The sequence below is a fragment of the Diabrotica virgifera genome, chromosome 9, assembly GCF_917563875.1.
Source record: "Diabrotica virgifera virgifera chromosome 9, PGI_DIABVI_V3a".
In the NCBI taxonomy this organism is placed as follows: domain Eukaryota; kingdom Metazoa; phylum Arthropoda; class Insecta; order Coleoptera; family Chrysomelidae; genus Diabrotica; species Diabrotica virgifera.
In genome coordinates, this window is record NC_065451.1 from 44,253,367 (window position 1) to 44,273,837 (window position 20,471).

A 20,471-nucleotide genomic window follows, 5' to 3' on the forward strand; every position below is an offset into this window, starting at 1 on the left:
CAGGGTCGTCTGTATTCACAGGGTGACACAAACTTATGTTTTTTTAATGGAACACCTTGTATATTTTTACATTTTTAGATTTTCCTCGATGTTTCCTTTTTTTAAATATATGGTTCTGTAATATCATACGAGGTAGTTTAAAAGTTAATTACGTTTTTTTGTTAATTTCGTGGCAAAATCTACACAATGTAGAATTTTAGTGATTTGACATCAAATTTTTATTTTATGTTCAAACGATTTTTAATATAGTCTACTATTGTTAATCATTAATAGTATAGCGAAATGTTTAATTTTAGTATACAGGGTGGGTCGAAACTCGGAATGAGTATTTTCTGAGTTTTCTTAAATGGAACACCCTGTATTTTAGTATTGTAATGAAATTATATTTTATGGTTTTTTTATTTCTTAAGCATTCCCTATACCTAAGTGCTTTAATTTGTAAGTTATTCGTCATTCTTTAAGCAAACATTAATTGCAACTAAAATTAAGTAAAATTTCATTAGGTAGCCGTGAAAATATCCAATCAAAAGTAATTTTTCGAAAAAAAAAATACATAATAATCTAGCCTGATCCTTAATTTATTAATATTGGATGAGATATCCAAATACATTCGTAGTTAAGGTTGTTGGTGCTTAAGATATGAATCAAACATACAAAATTCTGCCTAGTTGGCTATGACACAAAATTTTGCTTAAACATTAGACATTATACTATTTATATAGTTTCAGTTGATTTGATACCATTACTAATATTAATTTTTCTAATGAGGAACGGATTAAAATGGCTTTGTGCTAGGAGAGTATAACAAAAATGAGCTAATAGCAATAAAAATTTATCATCAGCAGTTCCCTGATAGACGACAACCAAAAAGAGAAACTTTTGAAATTATACTAAAATGGTTTCAACAGACTAGATACTTAGATTGTAAGAACGATTGTACTAATATGCAGATCCTCAGTGACACTAAGGATTACATATAATTGCTGTTTTCTTCACTTACAATAGTTTTATTCGAGCAGATTTATCATAATTTAAGTGATCAGTCCGTTGAAACCGTTCTAGTATATTTTTAAACGTTTCTCTTCTTAGTTTTCGTCTATCAGGGAATTTCTAATGAAAAATTCTTATTGCTAGTAGCACATTTTTGTTAGATTCCACTAGCACCAAAATCTTATTAGTCAGTTTCTCATAAGAAAAATACATATTAGTAATGGTAACAAAGCAACTGGATCTATAAAAATAGTATAATGTCAAATTTTAAGGAAATTTAGTGTCATACCCGACGAGGTAGAATATTGTATGTTTTTATTAATATTTTGCGCACCAACAAACTTAACCACGAATTTATTTGGATATTTCATCCAATAGTAATAAATTAGAGATCAGACTAGATTATGATGCATTTTCTTTTCCAAAAATTATTTCTGATTAAATATTTTCACAGCCACCTAATAAAATTTCACGTAATTTTTCTTACAATTAATGTTTGGCTTAAAGAATCACGACTTACAAATTAAAGAACTGAGGTATAGAGAAAGCTTAAGAAATAAAAAAGTACCATAAAATATCATTTCATTACAATACTTAAATACAGGGTGTTCCATTTAAGAAAACTCAGAAAATACTCATTCCGAGTTTCGACCCACCCTATATACTAAAATTAAACATTTCGCTATACTGTTAATGTTCAACAATAGCAGACTATAATTAAAAATCGTTTGAACATAAAATAAAAATTTGTTGTCAAATCACTAAAATTCTACAGGGTGTAGATTTTGCTACGAAATTAACAAAAAAACGTAATTAACTTTTAAACTACCTCGTATAATATCACAAAACCATATATTTTAAGAAAGGAAACATCGAGGAGAATCCAAAAATGTAAAAATATACAGGGTGTTCCATTAAAAAAAACATAAGTTTGTGTCACCCTGTCAATACGGACGACCCTGTATATTTTAGAATATTTTTAAATTATGGCACTATGTGTGCCCCAACTTTTACCTAAATAATTTTTTTTCGTATCTCTTACTACAAATGAGTAATTGGACTTTGTCACACTAATGCCCCACCCTGTATACAATTAAACAATTATTTAAGTGCGTAGGCGCAAAATTTCGTCCAATGCTTTTTAAATGCATCTTCAATCCAAAGGAAACTAAAAAATATTTTTGAAAAATTTAAACGCAGAATGAAACATTTTACATTATTACCGAAGGCCGAAATTATATGAAAACTTCTATAATAATATTTGTTTTAATATGATACAAGGGTGACAAAGAAGAGAAAATTTAGAGTGATTTTTAATTTCAAATATCTCATTTAACCTTCCGATGACCAACCTTTTTTTGTTACACGGATGACCAAGGGGGGGAAAAATGACCCCAGGTCAAAAATGTCAAAAATGACATTTAACAAAAAAATGAAGTTTTTTTTATTTCTTTTTTTTAATTTTTTTTATGGCATGGATTTTATGTCATTCAGCCAGTCACAACATGAGTATTAGTGTCATGTGTAGTGTGTATGTTGAGTAAATGTCTTGTTACTTTGCAAAGTCGACGTCATTAGCGTAAAACTACTTGGAATTACACATTATAGACGGTATTTTACTAAACATCAACTTCAGAATATATTTTTTATTCGTAAAATAAAGAGAATTGTTTTTATTTCAAAATATGGGGATATCTACAATGATATTAAAGTCAAATAAAAAAATAGTGAGTTAAAAATTGAAAATACTTTTGAATTTATCAAAGAAAAACATACGCTGGGGTCTCAATTTCCCCCGCTTGGTCATCCGAAGGTTAAAAGCAAATTTTTGTTTATTCTAGAATACTTTTGGTCTTCGGTAATAATGTAATCTTTCATTCTGCGTTTAAATTTTTCAAAAATATCTATTAGTTTTCTCAGGATTCGAAAAAAATGTGTGCATTTAAAATGCATTGGCCCGAAATTTTGCGCTTACGATCTTAAGACAAGTGTATCTGAACTAAATCTAAACTACACTTTAAATAAATAAAAAATAGCTTTATATCTAATTATTTATACAAACTTACCACTTCTGAAGTTAACCAAAGACAAGTAATATATGGCTGAAAAAATAAAATAATTTTTAAAATAAAAAAATTCGACAAACTGGACAAGTTGTTTACCCCAAAGGTGTCTGGAAATATTCCTTTCATGGCATCTTCGACTTCTTCTTCGGTAACTCCAGTAATGGCATGGCAACGTTCTGCCCATTTGACACCATCAGTTTGTAGATGTTCACCCAAATCCTACGAAAGAATATTTTTAGAACGCCAGGTTGATAATATTTTATGTAGGCAATAATTTTACAAACATCTCGATACCTAACTAAAACATTATTAAAAATAATAAATATGTTCTAAATAATTATTTTAGTAAACTACTAGCCATATTAAATATGGTTAAATTTTAACACGCTTGGTTGGATATTTATGACAATAGTTAGTTTAAAGTGATAATAGCATACTAACGCGTACTAGAATATGCCTTTCTACTGCAGCCCCCAGACGAACCCTATCAGCAGTATCACTAGGAAATAGTAGTAGACAGGGGCGTAACAAATTCCGTCGGGGCCCCCCCGCGTAAATGGAAATGAGGCCCCCTTTAAAAAATTACTAATTGCGATTTGTGTAACAAAAACTTATATATGTTATAGCCCCGTAAATGAACGTGAAATACGGTGATACTGTGTAGTTTTCAGTGTTACCACCGAAGTGATCGAGTGGTCAATTGTACTAGTTATTTACAAGTTAAAATGTTTATTGTTAAAAAAAAAATCAGGCGGTTTTTCGCAAATAACTCAAAAAGTAAGTATTTGATCGAAAAAATATTCTTAGCAAAAACGTAGCTTATAAAAAACATGAAGTCTATTGACCCAGTAAAAGCAAAGTAGTAGCTCATGAAAAATTGTTCTTATTCATCAAATTCCAAATCGCATATTTCAGCGTGAAATAACCAAAATATGAAGCACTTTTCGGGGAAAACACATTAAAACTTTTTTTAAAGTGCTTAAAACAGCGTCATTTTTATGTTTTATACGAGTTTCTAGCATCAAAACTAAGCAAGTTACACTCAAAATAAAGTTTTACCAAAAAAAAGGGACCAACTTTCTTTTGAGCGTAACTAACTTAGTTTTGATTCTAGAAACTTTTATAAAAAATAAAAATACCTAAATTTTTTTTAGCATCTAAAAAAAGTTTTAATGAGTTTTCCCCGAAAATTGCTTGGCAACGTTCTGCCCATTTGACACCATCAGTTTGTAGATGTTCACCCAAATCTTACGAAAGAATATTTTTAGAACGCCAGGTAGATATATTATGTAGGCAATAATTTTACAAACATCTCGATACCTAACTAAAACATTATTAAAAATAATAAATGTGTTCTAAATAATTATTTTAGTAAACTACTAGCCATATAAATATAGTTAAATTTTAACACGCTTGGTTGGATATTTATGACAATAGTTAGTTTAAAGTGATAATAGCATACTAACGCGTACTAGAATATGCGTTTCTATTACAGCCCCCAGACGAACCCTATCAGCAGTATCACTAGGAAATAGTAGTAGACAGGGGCGTAACAAATTCCGTCGCCCCCCCCCGCTGAATTGGAAATGGGGCCCCCTTTAAAAAATTACTAAATGCGATTTGTGTAACACAAACTTATGCGTGTTATAGCCCAGTAAATGAACGTGAAATACGGTGATACTGTGTAGTTTTCAGTGCTACCACCGAAGTGATCAAGTGGTCAATTGTACTAGTTATTTTGTTTACAAGTTAAAATGTTTATTGTTCAAAAAGAATCAGGCGTTTTTCGCAAATATATCAAAAAGTAAGTATTTGATCGAAAAAATATTCTTAGCAAAAATGTAGCTTATAAAAAAAATGAAGCCCAGTAAAAGCAAAGTAGTAGCTTATGAAAAATTGTTCTTATTCATCAAATTTGAAATTGCATATTTCAGCGTGAAATAACCAAAGTATGAAGCACTTTGCGGGGAAACCACATTAAAACTTTTTCTAAAGTGCTTAAAACAGCTTTATTTTTATGTTTTATACGAGTTTCTAGCATCAAAACTAAGCAAGTTACACTCAAAATAAAGTTTTACCAAAAAAAAAAGAACCAACTTTCTTTTGAGCGTAACTAACTTAGTTTTGATTCTAGAAACTTTTATAAAAAATAAAAATACCTAAAGTTTTTTTAACATCTAAAAAAAGTTTTAATGAGTTTTCCCCGAAAATTGCTTCATTTTTTGGTTATTTCACGTTGAAATATTTGATTTTGATACGAGAAAATAATAGAGAAAAGAGTAAGATTGATCACAGAAATAACACTAACAGAATCTCAAAGTGGATTTAGAGAAGGTAGAAGTACACACGATCATATATTTACTTTGAAAGAAGTTATTAACAGGAAGTGGATGGCGGAGAAACACATATATTTAGCCTTTGTGGATATGGAAAAGGCATTTGATAAAGCAAATAGAGCAACTATTTGGAAATGTTTAAAAAAGAAAAATGTAAATCAGAAACCAATAAGGGTAATACAAGGTTTATATAAAGAAACAAATAATTGTGTGATAATATATATGATATCAGAAAAATTTGCTACAAATGTAGGAGTTAGACAGGGAGGGGGATTGAGTCCACTCTTGTTCATAATATTTATGGATGAAATAATAAGAGAAAGTAAACAAAGAACTAAACCAATATACATGGGATATAGGAAATTAGAACAAACAGGGATGACAGAATGTGCATTTCCGGATGATGTGGTTATTACAGCAGGAAACGTGAAAACGAGACAGCTTGATAGTATGGAGTGAGGTAACAAAATACCGTATGAAATTGTACAAGAGTAAAACAAAAACTATGGTAATAGATATAAACAGGAAAAGGATAAATATGCGAGTACATGGGGTAGAAATAGAGCAAGTGAGTAAATTTCAATATATAGGTGTAATATTTGAGGAAAACGGAAAACAAGAAATAGATATAAACTATAGCATACAAAAAACAAATAAAATATATTATGCAATAAACAATGGATTTGTAAATAGATGAGAAATATCAAGAAAACGGGAATGAGTGTATACAAAACTTATCCCAAAAGGGATAAAAGTAAACTACAGGCAATAGAAATGAAATATCTAAGAAGAGTAATCGGAGTAACTAGAAGAGATAGAGTTAAGAATATAAAAATAAGAGAAGAATTAGAAATAGAACCATTAGAATCTTATATAGAAGAGAGAAAGCTGGGTTGGTGGGGACACTTACAAATAATAAGTGATTATATACCTGTTAAAAGAATCTGGGAAAGTAGAAATATAGAAAGGAAAAAACGTGGTAGACCAAGAAGACAGTGGAATGCAGTAATAATAGATATTTTAGAAAAGAGGGGAACAACATGGACCGATGCCAAAAAATTCACAGAGAATAGAAAGATATGGAAGAAATTTGCGAAAAAGGAAAAATACTGAAAGAATCAGAAACAGATCCCTACACCTCAGGGTAGAAGGGATAAAGATAATATATATTTTATCTTTGATCTTTGGTAATTCTGCTTTATTTATGATATCATTCATTAGTTCTTTCATGCTATCCATTCCTCTGTCCCCATGAATTTTATCATTTCCGGGTTAATATGATCCTTGCCTGGTGTTTTGCCCAATTTTACTCTTTCTATTGCTTTCTCTAATTCCTCTCTTGTTATGGATTTCACTTGTTGTTCTTCATTCCTTTCTTGTATCTCCCATATGTTGACCGTGTCTGCATGAGTTAGCTCTTTAAAATATTCTCTCCATATTTCCATTATTTGTTTTTCTTCTGTTATTACGTTTCCATTCTTGTCTTTTATATTCGGCATCGTGTGCTCTTTCTTTTGTCTGAGTTGTTTTAATGCGCCGTAGAAGAGTTTTTGGTTTTCCCTGTAATTTTTTGTCATTTTTTGTCCAAATCTCTCCCATGACCTTTCCTTTCCTGCTTTGACCGCTATTTTAACCTCTTTCCTTTTTTCTTTATATGCCTCGTAATCTTCCGTGTGTTTTGTACTTAAGTGTCTCTTCCATTTTTCTTTTTTGTTCTTTATTTTCTCTCGTATTTCTTCCGTCCACCATTCCGTTCTCCTCATGTCAGTATTTGCTATTTTTGTTTTCCCACAAGTTTCCTCAGCTGCTTTGATTTTGCTGGTTTTTAGATATTCCCATTTTTCTTCTATATTTGTATTTTTTTGCCCTACCTTTCAGAGTATTATCTAATTTTTCTTGGAATTTCTTCTTATATCTTTGCTCTTTTAATATGTAACTTTTTCTTTTTTTCGTTTACTACCTTTCTTCCCTTTTCTTCTTTTTCTTCTGTTGTTATAATTCTCTTTATTACTAGATAGTGGTCACTGCCAATCTCTGAGCCTCTTTTCACTTTCGTATCCTGTACTCTTTTCCATTTGTTGCTGCTTACCAAAAAGTAATCTAAGATTGATTTTTCGTTTCTGCTGTCTTGTACTCTCGTGTATTTGTGCACATCTTTATGTTTAAATTTTGTATTTGTTATAACTAGTTTGTTCTCCATTAATATTTCTATTATTCCTTCACCATTTCTGTTTAGTATTTCTTCTCCTTCTTTCCCCATACACTCCTCTATTCCGATGTTGTTGTTTCCGACTCTACCGTTTAGATCTCCCATTACAATTATGTTTTCTTCCCCATTATCAATTTGCATTTGGAGCTCCTCGAAAAATTTATCTTTCTCTTTCTTTCTTGCATCTTCATTTACTCCGTAGGCTGTTATTATTGTCCATATTTCTTCGTCCATCAGTTTCATTTTCATCGATAATATTCTCTGGTTAACATAATGTTTCTTCTATAACGTGTTGTAGTCTATTCGGTGCAATTATTATCCCGACTCCTTCTTTTGCTCTCTCTTTTGTATCCGCTCCTACCCAAAGTAACCAATATCGTTTGTGTATTTTCTTAAGACTTTTTTCTTTCATCTTCGTTTCCGTTATTCCTAGTATTTCAATTTTTTTTTATCATTTCTTCTAAAAGTTCTTCCTCTTTTCCGTTGATGCTTCTCACATTCCATGTTCCCATTTTATCTCTCCTTTTTTCTGCAATCTAGTTTTCCCGTTTTTTTTTATTTTCATCCTTGTTAACCTGTGCATCATCTTTTTCCCTATCTCTTTTCCCATTCATTGCCTTGGTCGTCATTGTTGTGTGTCCGGTCTCATTATTTTTTATTACTTCTTTGGAGTCCTTTACCCGATGTTTCTGTGAATTTGTATAATTTTCTCATTATATGGTCCCATTTCCACTCCTTCCCATTAATCTCCAGTTTCATATATCCTATCTTCGTATTATTACCTTTGTCCTTTTCTACTTTTGCCATTTTCCTAATTTTTGCTTGTATTTCCCTTTCCTTTCTTGTTAAATCTGATTCAATATACACCTTTTGTCCCTGTAGATTCGTCAGTTTTCCTTTGTTTTTTAGTACACTTAGCTTATCCGTTAGGTTTTCCATTTCTGCTACAAAAATTTGGTCTCCGATCTTCACCGCTCCTCTCAGTTTGACCTGTAATTTCAGATGTCTTCCTATGAAGTGTTCTACTGACTCCTTTACTGGTTTTCTGTCGTTAGGATCCAGTGTTAGGCCCTTTAATACTATATTATTTCTTCGTCTATCTTTTTCCAATTGTTCTATTCTTTTGTTTGCCATTTTCAAACCTTCTTCCAATTTTTTGTTTTTTTCTTTTAGCTCTTTAATATTGTCCATCGTTTCCTTTTGGTGTTTCCGTATGGTTCTTATTTCTGCCATCATTTCATCATTTTTCCACATAACTTCCCGCATCATTTTTATCATCTCTTCATTTGTATTGTTGCTTTTATTCGGTGTTCGTCTTGTCATATTACTCTTTTCAAAATACAATTCATCCCCTTTAAATTTTTTATTCTTCGATTCTTCGTCGCTACTATATTCGTTCCTTCTATTGGTTTCCTTTCGAATTGTACCTCCATTAGCCATTTTAAATTAAATTAGTAGATGTTATCGTCAGCACTAATATAAATATTATTATATATACTTTAAAATCTATTTTTTATTTCGCACACGTACACTTTTTATCTTTAATGATTATCGATAACGATAGGTCTTTTAAAAACCGGTGTTTTTATTGTGATAGGTCTCGATTCCGAATTTACCTTATCGCCAAACACACCGGCCCCACAACCTCTCGCTTTGCCTGCCAAACTCGAACTCCTTTATTTTTTGAATTATTTTCGAAAAACCACCTGAACACGTTGTATTTTTTGTTGGAAAATAAATAATTTCACTCGCAAATAACTCGAAAATTATTGACTTTTTAAAGAATTTCTTTTAGTAAGCAACAACATTTTTGTTTAATTTATTAATACTTTGTATTTTGACAACTACCACCGAAGTGGAAGTCGAAACGTTAACAAAATCATTTTTTAAGTTAAATTGTGGCTTATTTCCCATTTAGAATAATAAATTACATAAACGCCACAAAGAAATAATAGCTTCAGAACAAAATTTTAGGTTAAATTATATGTTTTAAGTACATATCCATAAACTTATAAAAATAATAACCCATTCGTACCGCGTATGCATAGAAAGCTAAAATCGCCCCTTACTACTTGTGCATGTAGTGGGTTCGGTTCCGTTCTATTCCTTGGCGCAGTGCGGACCCGATTACCTGCAGTCCGATTACCAATTTCGGCTCATTCGGCTTAGCTCGCTATTTTAGTAAACTCGTAAAAAGAAAGATAGAAGGTGGAGGTTCTAGTTCAAAGATATTTTCTACATGCCAATGTTAATGTTGCTATGATTTCTGGTGTTAATGTCTGGAACTTTTATATTGGTCCACTATTTCAAATGCAGTTCAAACACAGAGTTTTAAAACCTTATGATCCGTTTTTCTTTGATTTGTACTGTACAACATAAGTTAATAAATGATTACAGTATTACAAAGTATTATTCTATGAGATCAGGCCCGGACTGGCCCGCCGGCCCACCGGCCCTTGGGCCGGTACGCCTTTTGCCTTAGTTAGTAACTATCCATAAAAAAAAATTAAATTCTGAAAAAAATTTTTTTTTTGAACTTTTACACAAAGATGATGCAGCTATTATTCCCCTAAAAATGTTTTTACTTGCCTCTGATTTCGCCGTTTAGCCCCGAGGGCGCACCAGAAACCTACACAATGAAGCGAGCAGACAACAAAATACCAGGTATCAGGTATCAGATAATCAAATAGCTTAGATACGGCGCCCTCGAAGACCAATTTTACGATTTGGGCGCCTTTCCTAGCTATCAACATCCACTGTTTCTTTTATAATAAATATGTAGCTTTGATGCAAGGAGCAGCGCCCCAGAAGACAATTTTTACGATTCGGGCGCCTTTCGTAAGTATCAGTTTCAGCTGTTTCTATTCTAATACATAGCTTAGACGCGGCGTCCTCGAAAACAATTTTTACGATTTAGGCGCTTTTCGTAGGTATCAATTTCCGCTGATTCTATTATAATAAATAGTTTAGATGCAACGCGCGGCGACCTCGAAGACAATTTTTAAGATTCGGGCGCCTTTCGTAGGTATATCAATTACTGCTGTTTGTATTATAATAGAAATAGCGAATATTTATACCTACGAAAAGCGCCCAAATCGTAAAAATGATCTTCGAGGGCACTGCGCGTCACATCTAAGCTATTTGATCTTATAGCTAATATTATTATAAAGAGTATTACACTCCACAATTGGCCTAAAATATAGAGGTGTAGTTTTCTGCGCTCCATATAGATACATTATACATATAAGTTTTGCGCCCCAGAATCCTAAATATTGAAGTCAGACAATGAACAAAATACAACTTGACAACTTGTATCAGGTTTTGCGATTCAGGTACCTTTCGTACGTATCAATATCCGCTGTTTCTATTATAATATAAGAGTGTCACATCTCACAATTGGCCTAAAATATATGAGTGCTGTTTCCTGTGCTCCATAACTACACTATACATATATAGAATTGTTGCGCCCTAGAGTATAATTAGAATAGTAGAAATTAGAACCGTATAATGAAGCCAGTGGGTACAACAAAATTCAACTCGTATCAGGTATCAGATAATCAAAGACTAGAACACATAGCTCGAAAATGGTACCCAGGGTTTTATGTTAATAGTCTAGATGCAACGCGCGGCGCCCTCGAAGACCATTTTTACGATTAGGGCGGCTTTAGGTATCAATCTCCCCTGTTTCTGTTATAATATAAGAATGTTACATCCTACAATTGGCATTAAATCTACATGTGCAGTTTCCTGAGCTGGTTAACTACATTATACATATAAGATTTTCGCGCCCGATAATCTTACATAACGAAGTCGGTGAGTACAACAAGCAGCGCCCTTACACTTTAGGTTTTGTGTTAAAATAGTTAGCGCCAATTAGCATGTATAGTGTAACCAAAACCGTGGACCCAATAAATGGTACCCAAATCCTAACGTTTTTCTAGTACGCTGCTTTTTGTTCTCAATACGATATACCTGTATAAAAAAATAATACCTGTGAATTTTAAAGTTTAACACATGGGTTTAATTTAGCCATCATAGGATTTTTCTTCTTCTTTTTGTATAGATATGACCCTGTCTGTTTTTTCAATGTGCCTCTAGTAAGTTGTCGTTCCATTGTTTTCGTGGTCTTCCAATTGATCGTCTTCCTATTTGGGAACCGTGTCTCGCTGTCCTTAGTACTCTATTTGTTGTCATTCGGCTTATGTGGTAACTCTATTCTATTCTTCTGTTTCTTACCCAGTTATCAATGTTATCCATCTTACATCTCCGTCGCATATCTGTACTTCTAGCTCTGTCTCATAGAGTCTTACCATCGATTTTTCGAAGGGTTTTCATCTCCGCTGTTTCGAGCAAACTTTTTGTCCTCTCTGTGTCGAGTCGTGTTTCTGCCGCGCATGTCATAATTGGTCTGATGACTGTTTTGTAAATTCTGCCGTTCATTTCTTTTCCGATATTTTTATTTCTCCATATTGTGTCATTCAGGCAACCTACGGCTCTGCTTGCTCTATTCACTTGAACTTTCATTTCTGTTTCGAGCCTTCCGTAGGTAGATAGTGTGATGCCTAGATATTTAAACTCCATCACTTGTTCTATTATCTGACCATCCAGCTTCAATTTACATATTATTGGATTTGCTGTTATAACCATGCATTTTGTCTTTTTGAGGAAATTAGCATGTTAAATTTTCTGGCGGTTATGTTAAAAAATGATGCAGCATTCGTTGTAAATCAACTTTCGATGTCCATCTGTGTGGACACGCTTGCCGTGTCCTTAGTCGTTCCTTCCTCGCCGGATTTCTCCACTATTCTATCTCGTTTCTCAATGCTACCGAGGGCGACTTGTCTGAAAGTGCCCTCCATGTCTTCTGTGACTTTTTTAAGGTTTTTACCGCATTCTTGATCTCGACCTTCGTGTCTGTAAATTATTTGTAACGCTGGTAAGTTTCTCCATTGCTCTTACCATAGCCTTATGTCGGAGCTCTCCCCAAATGAGGAGCTCCTTTCAAGTTTGCCTCCCTGGAAGATCCGTCTTGGTCAGGTCCCTACCCCTTCTAACCGAAGACCCCCTTCTCCGAAGATTATAGTCTCCTCCTTCCTCTTTTCCTCTTCGCTGAGTACTTTCCTTTGTACATTCCTAGTTTGTTCTAGCTGCAACCACTGGTGACTCGCTTCATTGTCTCTTCGTTTTGTTTTATTTCCTGCGTGATTAAATACTTATTCATATAGTTCCCACAAGTAGGGGCGAAATATACTATCCGGCAAGGCAGTGCGCCCTTGTCCACACTAAGGCTTGAATTACAAAGGGTTTCGTCAGTTCTCCGAGGGCTCCGTTTGCGGCCGTCTGACGCTAGACCGCTAGACCATTCATCACTAACACCAATCATCATGATTTTTGTCAAATGTTTTTGAACCAGTAGATTATTCTGTAAAAGCAGTTGAAAAATTATTAGCACTTTTCAAAACCAAAGAGCGTAACGTAGTAAAAGGAATACTTGAAAACTGAAGCTATATGTTTGTGACATCTTAATATAATTTACTATTCCCAATAAAAATAGTAAATTACTTGATGGATTTAAATTTAAATTACATTTAAAAAAATTCACAAGTAATATTGATTTACTTAACATAAAAAGTTTGATGTAAAAGCTTAGGAGGGGGTCTGGCGCCTTTGTTTAGAGATTAGGTTGGCGCCTTTTTTAGAATTTGGGTTGGCGCCTTTTTCATGAGCCAGTCCGGCCCTGTATGAGATGAACAACTTTCTTCGTGCACTACTATCAGCGAATACATCAACAATTTTATTAGTACATAAGTATCAAGGTCAACTGGTCAAAGTTGACTACCCGTGTTGAGCTGCCCCCCCCCCCCACTTGCAAAAATTAAAAAACGAATAGCCCTGATTTATGAGCTATTTATGAGCTCTCACATTCCGCAAACTAAAAATTTTGAGCAGGAATTTAATACTTTAGTGGGGGGGGGGCTGAGTCAGCCCCCCCCCACTACTTAAAAATAGGAATATTGAATCGGTTTTTGCGGCAGAATTACGAGCTATTTATGAGCTCTTGAAATTATATAGTTTCGATTTTTGAGCTCATCCCCTTCACCCCCAAACAACCCTTTAATTGATTTAACTTAAGAGAAAAATGCTGAGAAAACTTAAAATACATCGTATTGACGATATAATTCCTATAGCGTATATACTCTAAGAATAAACTATTAAATCACGTGCATTTCGATTATTGAGCTACAACCCCTTCGCAAGAAAACCACCCTATCTCTCCCGGCTTAAGAGAAAGTTGTACTTGAAATGCATTAAATTAATTATTTTGCGACTGCATATCATTTAATAATTTATAAGCTTTCAAATTACGCGCATTTAAATCAGTAAATTGCAATTTATTTTATATAGTGCAGTCACTGAAAGTAAAAATCAACGATTACCTTTAATTTCGGTGAACCTTCATCGATTTTCACGAAAATTGGTCAGTGGTTAGAGGATACCTCAAGAAACAAAGGTGACATGATACCACCTTGCGCCTTTACCCTGAGGGTGGATACCGCCCCTTCTCGGGGGTGAAAAATTATTTTATAAAAAATAACTGCACAAATCTATAAAAGAACAAATTATAAGCAAAATGTATTATATAAAGTTATTAAAATAAGTAAATACTTTTTAAGTTATTAAAGATCTAAAATTTTAATTATTCGTGAAAAAAATGCATGTTTTGAAGCGGTTTTTCGTAAATCACTTAAAAACTGTAAGTTTTTACAAAAAAGTTAATAGTAGTTTTATTCGTATAGCTTATATTCTAAGAATAAACTCTTAAATCATGCGCCTTTCGATTATTGAGATACAACCCCTTCGCAAGAAAACCATCCCATATTCCCGGCTTAAGAGAGAGAGTTGTACTTAAAATAATTTAAATTAATTATTTGTTGACTAGATATCGTTTAATAATTTATGAGCTCGCAAAATATACGCATCTTAATTATTTAATTGCCATTTTCTTTCTATAGTGCAGTCACTGAAGGTAAAAATCAACTATGACCTTCGATTTCGGTAAATCTGCATTCATTTTCACGAAAATTGGTGAGCGGATTTTGATGCTATCAACTTTTTCTGGAGCTCATTTTGGATAGGTATTTCTAAGTACTTTGATAAGTATTTAGTACCTAAGTGTTATAAAATGCATCTCTTTCCCGTTATTTAAGCTTGAATCCTTAGATTTGAACAGTAGCAGAAAAAAATATATATTTAATTACCAATAACTTACTTTAAATTGACATTAAAGGGTTTTTCAAGTAAGCAATTTATTATATTTTTTATTGGCTTCAATTTTAGTGATGAACACTTTTTTGTAAAAACCTACAGTTTTTGAGTTATTTATGAAAAATCACTTTAAAACATGAATTTTCGTTCACAAAAATTAAAATATTTGATCTTTAATAACTCAAAAAGTATTAATTTATTTTAATCACATTATATAACAAATTTTGCTTACAATTTGTCCCTCTCTCAATTTGTGGGGTTATTTTTAATAAAGTAATTTTCACCCCCGAGAAGGGGTGACATATACCCCAGGTTAAAACCCCAAGTTGTTATTGTTAATTCGTGAAAATGAATGGAGATTTACCGAAATCGAAGGTCATAGTTGATTTTTACCTTCAGTGATTGCACTATAGAAAGAAAATGGCAATCCAATAATTGAGATGCGTATATTTTGCGAGCTCATAAATTATTAAATGATATGTAGTCGCCAAATAAATACTTTAAATTATTTTAAGTACAACTCTCTCTTAAGCCGGGAATATGGGATGGTTTTCTTGCGAAGGGGTTGTAGCTCTATAATCGAAAGGCGCGTGATTTAAGAGTTTATTCTTAGAATATAAGCTTTACGAATTAAACTACTATTAACTTTTTTTTAAAAACTTACAGTTTTTCAGTGATTTACGAAAAACCGCATCATAACATGCATTTTTTTCACGAATAATTAAAATCTTTGATCTTTAATAGCTTAAAAAGTATTGACTTATTTTATTAACTTTATATAATAAATTTTGCTTTTAATTTGTTCTTTTATTGATTTGTGCAGTTATTTTTAATAAAATAATTTTCACACCCGAGAAGGGGCGGTATCAACCCTCAGAGTAAAGGCGCAAGGTGATACCATGTCACCTTTGTTTCTTGACGTATCCTTTAACCACTGACCAATTTTCGTGAAAATCGATGAAGGTTCACCGAAATTGAAGGTAATCGTTGATTTTACCTTCAGTGACTGCACTATACAAAATAAATTGTAATTTACTGATCTAAATTCGCGTAATTTGGAAGCTTATAAATTATTCAATGATATGTCGTCGCCAAATAATTAGTTAATGCATTTTAAGTACAACTTTCTCTTAAGCCGGGAAGATAGGGTGGTTTTCTTGCGAAGGGGTTGTAGCTCAATAATCGAAATGCACGTGATTTAATAGTTTATTCTTAGAGTATATAAGTTATAGGAATTATATCCGCAATACTATATATTTTAAGTCTTCTCAGCATTTTTCTCTTATGTTAAATCAATTAAAGGGTTGTTTGGGGGTGAAGGGGATGAGCTCAAAAATCGAAACTATATAATTTCAAGAGCTCATAAATAGCTCGTAATTCTGCCGCAAAAACCGATTCAATATTCCTATTTTTAAGTAGTGGGGGGAGCTGACTCAGCCCCCCCACTAAAGTATCAAATTCCTGCTCAGTGGAACGAGCTCAAAATTTTTAGTTTGCGGAATATGAGAGCTCATAAATAGCTCATAAATCAGGGCTATTTGTTTTTTGATTTTTGCAAGTGGGGGGGGGGGGGCAGCTCAACACGGGGAAGTTGACTGGTTCTTGCGGCAAAGATATAAACAATAGGATCATAATTTTCGAACCATCACCTTTTTATTTTTGTCCTCTTTCTCCACACCAATATTAATATCTTTAAAATACTCATAACATATATTATTATAATTGAAACTATCGATATTACCAGTGAAAATTGCCAATAATAGCAAAATTCCAATCAAAAATTAAGTTGTAGAAAATGTAGACTTAAACAAAATCGATATACGTTAAAAAAAATGAATTTTCTTGACTTCAGATGGAGCATTTTCTTCATTCTTTTTTTGTTTCCAAGTAACTCGTGTAGAGCCATCTAACTAACGCATTAGTAAATGTCAAACTTTCTTTTGTTTTGTTATAATAGATTCATTTATTTATAAGAAAAGAAAACTACATATTTTTCCAGCTGTAGACTTTTTTAGATAAACTTACTACAAGTGTACCTTTTAACATTAAAAACACAATTTATTATAACAAAACAAAATCAGCTGTGACATTTATTAATGCGTCAGTTAGATGGCTCTACTCGAGTTACTTGGGTACAAAAAAACAATGAAGAAAATCCCTCCATGGGAAGCCGATAAAATGCATTTTTTTAACGTATACCGATTTTGAACTTTGAGATTACATACCTCCAACCTAATTTTTGATTGGAATTTTGCTATTTTTGGCAATTTTCACTTGTAATATTGATAGTTTTTATTATAATAATATATGTTATGAATATTTTAAATATATGAAAACTGGTTTTCAGAAAGAGGACCGAAATGGAAAGGTGATGGTTTGAAAATTATGATCCTATTGTTTATATCTTTTCCGTAAATGCTGATCAATTTTGACCGGTTTTATCTCAGGAACCACTCATCACAATTAAACGTTTTTTCTTTTAAATGAAGCGTACTGTCGCTTTATTTTCAGTACCGTTTTCATGATTTAATTTACTTTAATATTTCCTGAGGTATTCTATTTGTTTATAAGCAAAAAATTGTTTACAATAAAATATTTCTGAGGCCGTTTAAATAGTCCAATTTCAATTCCGTAAAGTATATTAGATAGGTAAAGTGTCTTTTTATACAAAGCTTACAGTTATTCTTAAATTTTGTGGATATTATAGCGACCGTAAATTTTTATTTTACAATTCAATTGTTGCTAACTTCAAAGTGTTATAAGCTATACGAAAAGAGCTTTTATATTACCCTGTTCTTTAATTATTGATAAATAATTACTTATCTAAAACTTTAGTTGAAAATTAAAGATTTTGTTGGAAAAACCCGCATTTTCCGGCGAAATTTTTCGTCGAAATAAATTGGTAAAAACACGTCTCTATGCAGAATTTTATTACGGTGAATTTCTATTTGGGTATTTTTGGTGTAAAGTTAAAATATTTGGAATTATAGAGCATAAATTGAAAAAAAAAAACGAAAAATAGACGAAAAAACGAAAAGAAAATTTACCGTTTTTTGGTCTTCGTTTATAACTATGTATATCATCCAAACCGGCTGCGGGAAACATATAAGTTACTATTAGAGATATCCGTACTACTCAAAAAATTTTGTTTTGGCCTGGAGGGGGTTGTTTCTCCAACAGGATATTTTTTTCCTTATTTCTCTGAACTATTTATAGAAAATCTGTTATCGGTCTGATTGTACTGTTTCTGTTCTCACAATCATAAAATTGTGAAATTCTTTAAACAGTTCATACAGTCATTTACTTTTATCCTTCTCCCTTATCTTTCTTCCATTAGCTGTTTATTATATAGTCTACGAGAATTTTTCATTCCCATTTTGCTAGTTTATTATTAGACGTCTTATTTATCACCTACGTTTTGCACAGGACATTTGGCCACAATACTATAATAATAATATACCTGTGCACAAAAACGAGCATAAAACTAGATATAGAATCTTTTCTCCGTTTCACAATTATTTTCCTTCGCTTTATTATTATTTATCATCACCCCAGATACATGTAACTATCCACTTCTTTGAATTTAATTAGCTCTTCGGATTGTGTTTGTATGTACACTATAATATGTAAATTTCTATTTTGCCTGTTATTTTTTAGTTTAAAATATTGGCTCTTTTGTTGATTGATTGGCAATGAATTTTATTATTTCCCTTAGGTATTTTATAAAACACACATACTTACTTTAAAACTAAGTGAGCAATATCCTGTGTGAAGATACATGCAAACCAAGAGGACGGTGATATATTTTGTGGCCATTCTGAATAGTCTGAAAAATAAATCAGGTATTTTAGCAATCCGAAAAAGGTTTGAACATTTTAATAATAGGGCAGTCAATGAGGGTACTTGGCTCAGAATTCCATCCTACTATATCGATTTACTTGATATTTTCACAGTAAGTAGGGAATAGCTCATGAAACAAAGTCTACCCTATGCCGATGTGCGCTTTTTTCTTGGGGGTGGTTCCCATCCCTTCTCGGGAGTGAAAAATGTTTTGGTTAAAATAGCCACGGACGAGGCTAGAGAATCTAATTTTTAGTAAAAACTGTTCTATAATTATTTTTTGAAAAATAAATACTTTTTGAGATATTCGTGGTTGAAAATTGGCCATTTTCATTGAAAAATGACACCTTTTCGGACAGATTTTCGCGAATACCTAAAAAACTATGCATCTAACAAAAAAACTATATAAAATATTTCTGTAGGTTATAAAAAAATAAAGAGATTCGTTCCTTCGTAAATCTTCTAGTTAAAATGGAAAGAGGGATGTGGTAGGTAAGAAGAGTTTGCTTTTTTGCTGCATGCTCAAATCAGTGTATTCAACTTGAAATCACAAAAAACGGTCGATTTTAGCTGTATAATTCTGCCCTCCTAAGGAAAACCACCGCATCTACAGTATTTATAAAAATGAGTAAATGGACTTCAAAGAATCTGCAACTTTTAAAAGGTGCTAAAATTGTTACAACAATGCGGTTAGAAACGATTTTACTTTATATCAATAAGTCTGTAAATAAACTGTGTTTAAAAAAAAGCAGCCGTAATTTATCCTAATTTTATGCCTACTATGGCAGATACTGGGAAAAAAATTGTAAGTAATATTAGGAATTGCTAAGTAAAACTACAGCATCTACGGATGTTATGTATATGCGATGTTTTTTCTTAGCATAATGTTACATAAAATATAGTTAAACAACAAAATGATTTTTTGAATAATTTATTAAATCTACATATTTAATAAAAAAAACAAATTTATTATACCGATTAAACCCTAACAAACAAAATTTAAAACAAAATAAAAAAAAATTAAATATACAAAGAAATTATTTTATTAATTCTTATCTTACTCAAGGTTTTGTCAAAATTGTAATCTATTTGAAGGCATTATGATTTTTAGATTTTTAATAAGGGTTTCTTTTTTATTTTTTGATACTCCACAAGGAGATGTAAATGCCTGAGGACTGAGAAGTTTTTTATTTAAAACTTTATTTTGAAGAAAAGTTATTTCAAACATACTATCGGATTTATTTGTTAACTTGTACTTTTTAGAGAAAATAATCCCCTGTTGGCAACAATTTGTTATTTTCGCCAAGTAAGGACGTTTCTCTATTTTTTTTAATTTTTGTTTGTGACGCGAAATTTTCCCACTTAAAAAAATCTGTATGCTGCATTCTTTTTATTGTAACCTTTTTTAAACTTGCCTTTCCAACAGCTGTCACAAAATCATTAAAATCGTAATTTTTTTTTAAACAGTTCCACCTGATGGTGGAAACTATCGGCGAACATGAAGGTGTGCCCTGGTTCGAAATACTTAATACAAATATCTTGAGCAGCTATAGCGTCAGAATTTACAATATGTATATACAAGGAAACGTAATTGTAGGTGAATTAAATTATTATGTTGTTTTACAAATTCAATGAATATGGACTCACACATGCAACCCATTCATTATTTCAATGAATATGATTAAAACATCTTAAATTGTTTTAACTTATGTACCTACAAAAAAACTTTTTAAGCAAATTAAAAAAAAAAGTATATAAGCAATT

General features: G+C 32.1%; 1 protein-coding gene across 2 annotated transcripts in view; it reads right to left on the reverse strand.

The window, feature by feature from the left end:
* The window catches only part of LOC114328142 (uncharacterized), a 60,471-nt gene that overhangs the window by 16,620 nt on the left and 23,380 nt on the right, over positions 1-20,471 (reverse strand). For both annotated transcript variants that reach the window (XM_050662689.1, XM_028276918.2), the window contains exons 2-4: positions 18,609-18,693; positions 3,153-3,275; positions 3,057-3,092 (exon numbers count right to left, since the gene is read on the reverse strand). In XM_050662689.1, coding sequence (XP_050518646.1) covers positions 3,057-3,092; positions 3,153-3,275; positions 18,609-18,693 — 244 coding nt within the window. The remainder of the gene's footprint in view (positions 1-3,056; positions 3,093-3,152; positions 3,276-18,608; positions 18,694-20,471) is intronic.